The sequence below is a fragment of the Coregonus lavaretus genome (assembly GCF_964263955.1).
Source record: "Coregonus lavaretus genome assembly, chromosome: 14".
NCBI lineage: Eukaryota > Metazoa > Chordata > Actinopteri > Salmoniformes > Salmonidae > Coregonus > Coregonus lavaretus.
Genome location: NC_140001.1, coordinates 25,431,454 through 25,443,528, shown reverse-complemented (window position 1 = coordinate 25,443,528; position 12,075 = coordinate 25,431,454). Strand labels below are relative to the sequence as shown.

Here is a 12,075-nt window from a genome sequence, read left to right as displayed (position 1 = left end):
AACAAGTAGCACACCTTTTGATTAAAAAACAACAACAGCAAAGGGTCGTGTCTAGACAAATAAGATAGGCAAACCTAATCTACCAATTTGTAATCAAAGTAGTTAGCTAGTTAATGAGAAATAATTATTCGAGAGAACAACAGTTTCCCCTCTGCATCTCTGTCGGGTACGTGTCTGAAGCCAAAGTAAAAGGTAAACGATTTGATTTTCCTCAAGATAGCCAGCTAGCCAACGTTAGTTATAGCTAAGATAGCCAGCTAGCCAACATTAGCTATAGCTAGCTCTTACCTAGCCAATATCTCTCAGGTCATGTGGAAATTGAACAGTTAGCAAGAAGTATAGCTGGGTTACCAATATTTGCCTTTTCTGTATTCCACTAGAATTTCTAGTGATCATCATGATTCATGGTCAAAGCCTGTCACACATCCCAAGCATCCTGCCATTGACTTATTCTCTCATCAGCACATATGGCGTCTCGGAAGAAGGTGCTACTTAAGGTCATAATCCTTGGAGACTCAGGGTGAGTTGAAAACTTGCATTTTGAAACCTGTTCATTCCAAATTATCCTTCCCACAGATCAGTCTTACTTACTTCATGTACACTGGGTTTCCCCCATTTGTTGGTTAATGTGCCTAAAGATGATTTGACCTAATTTTGTCCCTGCATATGTTTGCTCATCAGTCTCCTCTCTATCTCCACACTGACAGAGTTGGAAAGACCTCTCTCATGAAGCAATATGTGAATAAGAAGTTCAGCAATCAGTATAAGGCCACAATCGGTGCTGACTTTCTTACAAAATAAGTGATGGTGGATGACAGGCTGGTGACAATGCAGGTAATGGACTCAGCCTATCTCTATCCTTGACCATGCATATTTTCTAACATATACAGTGGGGGGGAAAGTATTTAGTCAGCCACCAATTGTGCAAGTTCTCCCACTTAAAAAGATGAGAGAGGCCTGTAATTTTCATCATAGGTACACATCAACTACAGTGGGGAAAAAAGTATTTAGTCAGCCACCAATTGTGCAAGTTCTCCCACTTAAAAAGATGAGAGAGGCCTGTAATTTTCATCATAGGTACACGTCAACTATGACAGACAAATTGAGAGAAAAAAATCCAGAAAATCACATTGTAGGATTTTTAATGAATTTATTTGCAAATTATGGTGGAAAATAAGTATTTGGTCACCTACAAACAAGCAAGATTTCTGGCTCTCACAGACCTGTAACTTCTTCTTTAAGAGGCTCCTCTGTCCTCCACTCGTTACCTGTATTAATGGCACCTGTTTGAAGTTGTTATCAGTATAAAAGACACCTGTCCACAACCTCAAACAGTCACACTCCAAACTCCACTATGGCCAAGACCAAAGAGCTGTCAAAGGACACCAGAAACAAAATTGTAGACCTGCACCAGGCTGGGAAGACTGAATCTGCAATAGGTAAGCAGCTTGGTTTGAAGAAATCAACTGTGGGAGCAATTATTAGGAAATGGAAGACATACAAGACCACTGATAATCTCCCTCGATCTGGGGCTCCACGCAAGATCTCACCCCGTGGGGTCAAAATGATTACAAGAACGGTGAGCAAAAATCCCAGAACCACACGGGGGGACCTAGTGAATGACCTGCAGAGAGCTGGGACCAAAGTAACAAAGCCTACCATCAGTAACACACTACGCCGCCAGGGACTCAAATCCTGCAGTGCCAGACGTGTCCCCCTGCTTAAGCCAGTACATGTCCAGGCCCGTCTGAAGTTTGCTAGAGTGCATTTGGATGATCCAGAAGAGGATTGGGAGAATGTCATATGGTCAGATGAAACCAAAATATAACTTTTTGGTAAAAACTCAACTCGTTGTGTTTGGAGGACAAAGAATGCTGAGTTGCATCCAAAGAACACCATACCTACTGTGAAGCATGGGGGTGGAAACATCATGCTTTGGGGCTGTTTTTCTGCAAAGGGACCAGGACGACTGATCCGTGTAAAGGAAAGAATGAATGGGGCCATGTATTGTGAGATTTTGAGTGAAAACCTCCTTCCATCAGCAAGGGCATTGAAGATGAAACATGGCTGGGTCTTTCAGCATGACAATGATCCCAAACACACCGCCCGGGCAACGAAGGAGTGGCTTCGTAAGATGCATTTCAAGGTCCTGGAGTGGCCTAGCCAGTCTCCAGATCTCAACCCCATAGAAAATCTTTGGAGGGAGTTGAAAGTTTGTGTTGCCCAGCGACAGCCCCAAAACATCACTGCTCTAGAGGAGATCTGCATGGAGGAATGGGCCAAAATACCAGCAACAGTGTGTGAAAACCTTGTGAAGACTTACAGAAAACGTGTGACCTGTGTCATTGCCAACAAAGGGTATATAACAAAGTATTGAGAAACTTTTGTTATTGACCAAATACTTATTTTCCACCATAATTTGCAAATAAATTCATAAAAAATCCTACAATGTGATTTTTCTGGATTTTTTTTCCTCATTTTGTCTGTCATAGTTGACGTGTACCTATGATGAAAATTACAGGCCTCTCTCATCTTTTTAAGTGGGAGAAATTGCACAATTGGTGGCTGACTAAATACTTTTTTCCCCCACTGTATGTATAGTATATCAACGTCCTAATCAGTGGCGATTTTAGCATATAAATCTTAATGGTGCAAACACAAGCAATTTGTTTTACAACACAACACTAAACAATACATTAAATGCACTATAACGGTGACAAACGGTGCCCAAAAAAGCTTTCCTTTCAGCACCATAGAGTGAATCCTTACCACTGCTACACCTGGCTATCATTCAGCCTCATTTACTGACTTTTTAAAAACCTTAGCTGATATTGCTGACTTGCTTAAACAAATATGGTTTCTACTGACTCCTTGTAGATTTGTGTAACTCGAATAAGAACCGCCTTTTCCTTCTATAATAATAACGAATGGTGACTTAAGTTTTGAACCATACAAACATTATTACATTTATGTTCAATAAATGTGTTCTTATATCATTAACACTTAGAGCTAAGTATAAGCAAGTGCAAGCAAACGAGCTGCGATGAGGTAGGCCTATTTGTTCAGCTCTTTCTAAATGGACAGCGACACATTGATAGATTTTAGTTCAGATAAATTTAGCAAGATGTTGAGGCCTTAACTTTACTTTTTTTTTTTAAGTCACCACACAGAGAGAGACGGACTCAGCGGTTAGCCTACCATTTGAAATATTTTATTATGTGGTCTAAAAAGGAAGGAAAATAGAATCACAAGGATCCACTTTTATAGACAATATGCCGACGCACACAGTGCATTGTGCAAACAAAACAACCCTCGCAAAATCAACTGGAATTACATGGGTCTATTACTGAACCTTTTGTTGAAAAAAATATATTGGAATGGGAAGAGACTGTCAAACATGGTTACAGACCCAACAACATTAAATAGTATCCCCTCCCTGTGAATAAAAGCACATTAGCTAATTATAATGCACAAAGTAAGCAAAACAATTAAATGCACCATTCTAACATTGCCTAAAATGATGAATGAGATACTAATGAGATGGACCTATATAAGGTCCTTCTTGTGGGCAAACTTGTGCAATTGCCACACTTTAATGTGTGCTATATTTTTGGCAAGCAGGTACCTATTCTCCTCTGTTTATTGGTTGTGAAGGTCAGGGCTTGTCTATATGGGGTGTCTAGCTGAGCCACAATGTTTGATTTCCCCAGTAATCCGAGTTTAAAGGTCCTGAACAGTCATTCTGAAAATTACTTTTTCTCTCATGGCTAACTACCAGGAAGATTGAAAAGACCGGCTGTGGCCAGGAAGCTTATATTAACGAGCTCGACTTGACTGACGGTTCTTTCAAACGCCTATGTCAAGCAACTTGGATGCACTCAAAGAAAGAGACCAAGTTTGTATGCTGCTGTATTAACTCAACCATGAGACATCCATGTCTTCATCACTGGAAACGATAAATAGTTGAGTTTGATATCATTAACAAATAGGGTTGTCAAACTATTAAAACATTTCTTGAATAAAAAGTTTTAAAGTAATTAAATAGTTTTACCTTTAACGTCAATTATCTAAAAACGCGTAAACGCCTCCCCAAATATTTTGCATATGTTGTAGCTTAGACCCTATTTACATCATCTGAGGTGTTTGTGTTGTGCCCGTCATCAGTTGAGACAGCATACTCTTGAATACAGTGTGGGTCTCATTTCAATCATAGAAATATAATTAATAGAATGTACATATCCCTTCAGACCACTGCAATTTAGCTGGTACATCATTAAAATGTTCACTTCCAATTACTACCACAGAGATGGCCGCCGGTCAACCCACAGTTGAACGTCAACTTAAATGGGAATGTATATTAAATTATCTATATTTCTATTATTTCAAAAGGGTTCCTATGGAAGATTGACCGTATAATTTAAAACTACTAAAATTCCCATTCGTCAACATTTTCTGATGTGTGGACCTCCAACCATCTTTGTGGTACATTTATCAGCCAAAACATGACACCCACCCTCTATTCAAGAGCAACACCTCAGATTATGTAAAATAGGTTTAAGCTAAAATACATGCAAAAATGATAGTTTACACATTTTTAGATAATTGACCATTTCTATTAAACAATTTTAAAAGAAATTATAGATTAGTTTGACAACCCTGTTTTGTAAGCTTTGAAATGATATCAAACACAACCGTTTATCTTTTCCAGAATTGAAGGAATGGATGTCTCATGGAGTGGGGTCTCCAAAATGGGTCAACTTTGAGTACATCTGTCTCCTAAATGTTTTGGCATTCAGGTCCAAAAAGTTACTTTCTGACCTCTTCTACCATGTAGTGTATGGAAAGTTTCATTCAAATCAAAGGGGTGCGGTTAAAATGTGATTGAAATCAAATGGAACAACCCTACAACAAAACATTTTAGACTGTGTTAACACAGGCAGCCCAATTCTGATCCATTTGCCCAATTATTGCCAAAAGATCTGATCTGATTGGTCCAACGACCGATAATTGGGAAAAAGATTAGAATTGGACTATTTGTGTAAACGCAGCCTAAGTCAATCCTTTCTCTATTATGTAACATGGTCCCTTTGGTTGTCTTGAGGTGCATGTAGTGGTGAGTTCAGTTGTTGTGAATTTCATCATTTTTTACTAGCTCTGGGACACTGCAGGGCAGGAGAGATTCCAGTCGTTGGGCGTTGCTTTCTATCGAGGTGCAGACTGTTGTGTCCTTGTGTATGATGTTACCGCTCCCAAACACCTTCAAGACTCTTGAAAGATGGCGAGACGAGTTCCTGATTCAAGCCAGCCCTTGTGACCCAGAGAACTTCCCTTCGTTGTGCTCGGCAACAAGATTGACTTGGAGAACAGGCAGGTCTGTGCATATGCCCAGATGTGTGAATTATGTGAAGTTGTGCCATGCTGCATAGTTACCTCAAAGTTTTTGGTTTGCTGTGTAAAATGTAATTTGTAAATATAAATATTATATTACTGACCAGGTGACGACCAAGCGAGCCCAGGCGTGGTGTACAAGTAAAAGCAGTATACCATATTTCGAGACAAGTGCGAAGGAGGCCATTTAATGTTGATCAAGCCTTCCAGACTATTTGCCGAAATGCTCTCAAACAGGTAGGCTTATGCTGATTGAATTTAGATAATGTTAAACTAATGACACAACTTTCACACTCAAAGAACAATTGATTGATACAGATACAAACATGCATTCACAGACAAAGCTTTTTTTTCATTTCTAGGAATCAGAAGTAAAGACTTCTGATTTCCCAGATCAGACTGAGGGATGACACACCAGCCTCCTCCAGTGATGGCTGCAGCTGCTGAGGAAGGAAAAATGATGAATCCACATTTATGTTTGATTGAAGGGGGGGAGACTACAAGAATGTACATTCCTACCGTTTTATGTCTTCCCATACGAGAGATCTCATATGAAAAATGCAAATCTCCCCGTTTTTCTCTTTGAAGTCGTTTTTCTCCGTGACACAAACTGAACATCAGTTACATCAATTTCAGTCTTTTCACCAAGACAACTGGCTTTGTACTTGTCAAACATTTGTTTTTGATACTCATCAGTCATGCCATAACATACATTTTCTCAGGGAGACATCCAATGCAGATTCTCCCTTGTCAACATGCCTTCCATTTTGGTTGTGTTCACGGTGTTTGTCATGGCAGTCATAACTACTATTCTTCCCCTTTTTAAAGAACTTGGTGTCACATCATCATTCCCACTTATCTGCACTACTATTGTATTTACTCTTCAAGGAGGTTAATACTTATGTACAGCATATTTGCATGAACAATGGAGAAGAAATGGAAGACAGTTTTGAGCTGCTGATTTGAAATAGTGTAGAAATGGGACTCAAGTGTGACAGTGTGTGTGTGTGTGTACAGTAGGTGGTGGGAGAGGAGACAAAGCTCTCACTAGGAAATCCAATATGATCAACAATGTGTGCTGTATCTCTCTAATATGGATAATGCAGTCAGAGGCAAATTCCTGTTATCAAGTCATATTGATTATACAAAACTGGACATCTTGTTAGATGCGAGTTGAAATAGCTTTTCCCAGCTAAGGATGTTCAATATGCAGGGCAAAGCACATCCTGCTATCATAGATAAGGCAGAATGTCGCTCTCACACACAATCTGACCTTATGATTTGTATATTTTTTAAACCATCCATGTATAATATATACAAATACAACCATATGCAGGTCCTCATCAGTTGTATATAACAAATGTATACGGTTGTATGGAGAAGTGAAATATAATCCCTATATCTTTAATATAAATTGTTTAATAACTTCCTGACAGTTGAATAAAAAGGTAGAATTATGACAGGAGTATTTGAGGTAGATTGTGCTTTTTTCATACTAGGGCTAGGCCTGTTGAGTTGTACTGTATTTGGAATTTAGGGAAAAACTAACTTTTCTTTTTTAATGCTTGTATAAACACAATATTTACAAATCATACAATGGCTGCATTGATCAACACTAACCAGAACAGACAGGCTCCACTCACCTTCTTACAGATAGTTTACAGAAAACATATAATTCATTTCCAACACATTGCTTATAAATAAGACCTTCCATAATTTTTCTGTGTCCTCTTGTAACATGATGTAGCAGCCACAGATAACTTTAGACCAACAGTCAAAAGGGATTGGCTCTCATTTCAGTCGATTTGATCAAGTGAAAATATCCTATTAATTGAACTGGAATGACTGAAAAGAAAATAATCATTTAAGCCAGGCTGTAATCTGGAAGCTTTGTAGTAAGACTATAGTCAAGCGTTCATTTTATCCCTGTAAAATTAAACCTTTATCAGGCTGACACTGGGGATTCTCAGCATGAAAAGTCAATTTACACTGCAGTTCTCCTGCCATGCTCTTCAAAAATTGACCCACTGCTCCTCTGGGAATCGCCAGAATACTGTCATGTCAGACAGGTAGTCTCTCAATCCATGTATGTTGTGTTCATGCCCTCACTCTCTGGGTGAAGCAGTCGCCCAGCCAGGCGTTCAATGTCATCCAGGCTGAGTTGCCGAAGTGAACGTTCATAATCCTTGTGGAAGAGAAAGCAGTGTTAATTGATAGCTGGAGAATTATACAATTATTCATACAGTACAAAAGTAGTTGTAACTACACAGTCTCAAGGTGAGAACATTCAGTGAATTCTGTACTTCAGCGAAAGTATGGAGGGATGTTCTTAAACACTTAATTGGTAATTATTGTAGTGTTGAAACAGAGTATTCAATGGGTGTGCATGCAAAGCAGCTTATATACTCCGAAATCAGAATAATATATTTCCTGATTGTCTTGTTTTTGTTGGTGAGCATGATAAGACCTATGGATATGGACCAACAGCTGACTACTCTTGTTAATGGAAATACTGTACCTTGACAAGCTGTTCTTGCACTTTAGCTGCATCTGCAGGGCTGTAATGCTTCGCCAGGACAGTGGACAGAGTCTGCCACACCCCACCGACAGCACAGCTACTGCTAGCCATCCCAGCCACTCCACTTCTCTCCCCCGCTGGACGAACCACCAAATTTAACTTGGCCTCTGGCCCAATGGAATAATCACTCAATCTATGTTCATCTGTAAGGAAAATTGACAAAGATGTGTATAGCTTTAGTATACACTGAGTACATAAAACATTAAGAACACCTGCTCTTTCCATGACAGACTGACCAGGTGAAAGCTATGATCCCTTATTGATGTCACTTGTTAAATCCACTTCAATCAGTGTAGATGAAGGGGAGGAGACATGTTAAAGAATCATTCAGAGGGTGAATGGGCAAGACAAAATATTTAAGTGCCTTTGAACGGGGTATGGTAGTAGGTGCAATGGCGCACTGGTTTATGTCAAGAACTGCAATGCTGCTGGACTTTTCACAACAGTTTCCCACATGTATCAAGAATGGTCCACCACCCAAAGGACATCCATCCAACTTGACACAACTGTGGAAAGCATAGGCGTCAACGTGGGCCAGCATCCCTGTGGAACGCTTTCGACACCTTGTGGAGTCCATGCCCTGACGAATTTAGGCTGTTCTGAGAGCGAAAGGGGGGTGTGCAACTCAATATTAGGAAGGTGTTCCTAATGTTTGGTATACTCAATGTATGTACAGGTATGAATGTTACAAAGAGTATTAAAGCATGCAGAGGGTCAATGTGTAAAAAATCTAATCGTGTTACGAAATGCTTGTGCTTCTAGCTCTGACAGTGCAGTAATATCTAACAAGTAATATCTAACAATTTCACAACATATACCCAATACACACAAATCTAAGTAAGCTACAGTAGTTGGCCTCGGTGTAGGTACCTGCAAGGGCTTTCCCTTTGTAAAGCAATCGCTGCTGATTTGCAGGTATATTCAGACGTTCAGACACCAGTTCTTTCACAGTGGATACTTTTTCATCTTCTGTGACCTGAAATTGTGACAAGATTAAACAACTGACATTTAATATTCTTTACTTTATTGATGAGCTGCAGCACAATTGATATAATTGAACAAGTCCTCCTGACATGCCCGAGAGACAAAAGCAGTGCTCACAATTGCAGAGCTGCTGACCTGTGTCTGATCAGGCACATTATCTTCACTAGCTAGCTAGTAAGGAGAGGAACGCGCACTAATGCTCTGAACCACAACTACAACGTTAGCTACCTATCTTCACTACTAGTACGAACAAGAAAGCTAGCTAGCTTCCATTTCATTAAGTTACAGCCCTGCTGTGAACACCATCTGTATCAAGACACTCAGTAGCTAACGTTAGCTACATAAAAAAAATACAAATGTCTTTAAACATGCTAACTAGCTAGTTTACTAACTGTAACCTGTGCCGAAGCCCGTTGTGCATGAAAACAGCATTAGCTGCTAGCCAAGCATAGCTAGCTACCGGCTCCGGTCTGACTTTTGCTCTGCTTACCTGTACGTTGCACTCCTTTCCTTGAAGTGGTTTTACAGTTAGAATCATTGTATTGACTGTGTAATTGAGAACGATTCGACGTTATTATATCAGGTTTATTGTTTCTTCAAACAGGCCGAGCCTTATCAACAATCCATCTAGTTACTTCCCCACTGATTTTACTACTCAATATGCGTGTACTGCCCCCTATTGAGTGGAGTATGGTTCGACCGTCACTTATGGGGCTGGAGAAATGTTACTCTCAAATTCATAGATGTAGCTAATTTTTTGTTTTTGTTACATTTATATATATATATTTTAATTATTTATATTTGTTCTTTTTTTTTGTAATTATTATTATATATATATATATATATATATAATTTTTAGTTTTAGTCATTTTGCAGAGGCTCTTATCCAGAGCGACTTACAGTTAGTGGGTGCATACATTTTTCATACTGGCCCCCCGTGGGAATCGAACCCACAACCCTGGCGTTGCAAGCGCCATGCTCTACCAACTGAGCTACAGGAGGGCCCAGTAGCTATGGGTGCAAGGATAATTTGTGCATGATGATATCAAAATTGTTTTTAAAAATGTCATCATGACAATTTTGTTATCGAGAGCATTACACAAATTAATAGTATTTCTTTATAACATTAGGCTATTAGAAATGTTGAACCTGCTCATCAAATTCAGAAAAAATCCTTAGATATAGCCCTTATCCATTAGGGCTATGTGTGCCACAATGCCAATTTGTAATATGATTACATGACATCCACGATTTTACCTACAATAAACTTTGGAGAACAAACACCCTCTTACTATTGAGCGAGTCATGTAGGCTAATTAGGTACGAGAAACACTCTGAAAATAGTGTGTCCCGTGTCCCAATTAGGTATTAGGAGCAATGTTGGGCGACGCGAGAGAACAGGGAATCTGAGAGCCAAGCCTACTGGTGAGAGCGTTCAGGCGTCATCTATCCATAGTCTTTCTGTAGCTACAAAACATCAAATTTTCACTGACAGTATTGCAAGTGACTGTGCTGCACCTGTCCATTCTTTTAAATCGAGCGAAAACAGAATCGAAAACAGTCAGCGACAGATGTGATACGATTTTTAAAAACTAATAGATAGAGTATAATTCAGACATTTCGATTCTCGGGACTTTCTTGCTGATGTTCTTCTGCTTAGACAGGTAGGTAAGTGATTTTACTTAGTGATTTATTAATTTTTTTGCTATGTGAAGTTAAAGTTGCATAGCTGAATCTCTAACAATTTGACATATTTTGTTGCGTACTATGCCTATTATTTAATCAACTGCATCCTTAGTGCGAAATGAGTTTTTGAGCTGTCTTTTCAATCAAAGACGGTCTAATTAGAATGTTCTGAAATGCAACAAATAAAAAATTTACAATGTAATACACGCACACACACACACACACACACACACACACAAGTGGCGGTCGGTGCCGTTTAAGATGAGGGAGGACGACTATTTATTTTATGGGCCTTATTTCAATTACAGCATATTGGATGACTGTCATTCATATTCCATTCACCCAGTTCAATGTAACATCGATAGGTTTAGGCTACTACATGATACTCAAATGTTCCATATACCCATCATGAGGTTGCTACAACCTACGAATGAAAGTTTACAACATAGTAGCACACAGGTCGAGAGAAAGATTTGAGGTGACAGACAGTACCACCTTGCACACTCTTGCCTGCATCTAACCGATCTAGGGTGTAATGATTAGGCCATACATTTCAAAGGAGAGTTTCTATTGGACAAATTCAGGGATGTTTATCCCCGTTTCGTTCCGTTTGCTTCCGTTTCAGAAACGTTTTTCAACAGAATCGGCGGAATGAATAAACCCCTGATCAAACGCAAACTGTTCACTTTCATAGCCACAGACAGTATAAACAGTTGTATTCCTTCTCGCATCTACGCACTCTCCTCCTCTCACCTTTTCCATTCACTTATGAACTTCAGTGCACAACACATCAGCTGTCTGTGACCAGGCGAAAGAACCTTTCCAAGCCAAACCTTCATATCGTAACTGCTACACACAACCTACATCGTTGTCACCATATTAGCTAAAGTAACGTCATAGTCAATAGCTAATGGAACTAACACCTTAGTAAACCCGCTACAATCATGCAGTACAGTGTACAGCCAGTAAGCATTTTTAGCAACTACACCGGCAGGCCCCGGTGGCAATAAATGAGTAAAATCAAAATTTTACCTTGACTTGGAAGAGTTTCAGTGTTGGATAGTCATAGCCAGCTAGCTAACATAACAGCCCTCTGCTTGATCAGGGTGTTTGAGTAGGCAAAACTAGCTAGCAGCATTTGCTAGCTAAGTAAGTGAAAGTGAAAGTTTAAAAAATGGTGAAATATAGCTCTCTCTCTCTCTCTCTCTCTCTCTCTCTTGCTCCTCATTCATTTTTAAAGACATGTATTTCTTCAAAACTGTTCAACTATTGTCTTTCTCTCTCTTTGAGTCAACTAATCACCACATTTTATGCACTGCTGTGCTAGCTAGCTGTAGCTTATGCTTTCAAAACTAGATTCATTCTCTGATCCTTTGATTGGGTGGACAACATGTCAGTTCATACTGAAAGAGCTCCGATAGGTTGGAGGATGTCCTCCG

At 39.5% G+C, this 12,075-nt stretch overlaps 1 protein-coding gene and 1 pseudogene across 2 annotated transcripts; one reads left to right on the top strand and one right to left on the bottom strand.

Annotated features, from left to right (window-relative positions):
• LOC311141727 (ras-related protein Rab-7a-like) lies at nucleotides 1–6,853 on the top strand (annotated as a pseudogene). Its single transcript, XR_014615518.1, has 6 exons — nucleotides 1–192; nucleotides 381–520; nucleotides 708–834; nucleotides 5,153–5,371; nucleotides 5,496–5,625; nucleotides 5,751–6,853. The product of XR_014615518.1 is annotated as a ras-related protein Rab-7a-like (transcript).
• An 80-nt stretch (nucleotides 6,854–6,933) lies between these two features.
• LOC311141728 (ubiquitin-like protein 4A-A) lies at nucleotides 6,934–9,616 on the bottom strand. The gene is made up of 4 exons (XM_084177160.1): nucleotides 9,441–9,616; nucleotides 8,837–8,942; nucleotides 7,907–8,109; nucleotides 6,934–7,573 (listed from the first exon to the last, which is right to left on the bottom strand). Exons 1-4 carry the CDS (start codon nucleotides 9,486–9,488, stop codon nucleotides 7,466–7,468), a joined length of 465 nt encoding a protein of 154 aa, XP_084033286.1. The 5' UTR covers nucleotides 9,489–9,616; the 3' UTR covers nucleotides 6,934–7,465.
• Between the last annotated feature and the right edge of the window lie 2,459 nt (nucleotides 9,617–12,075).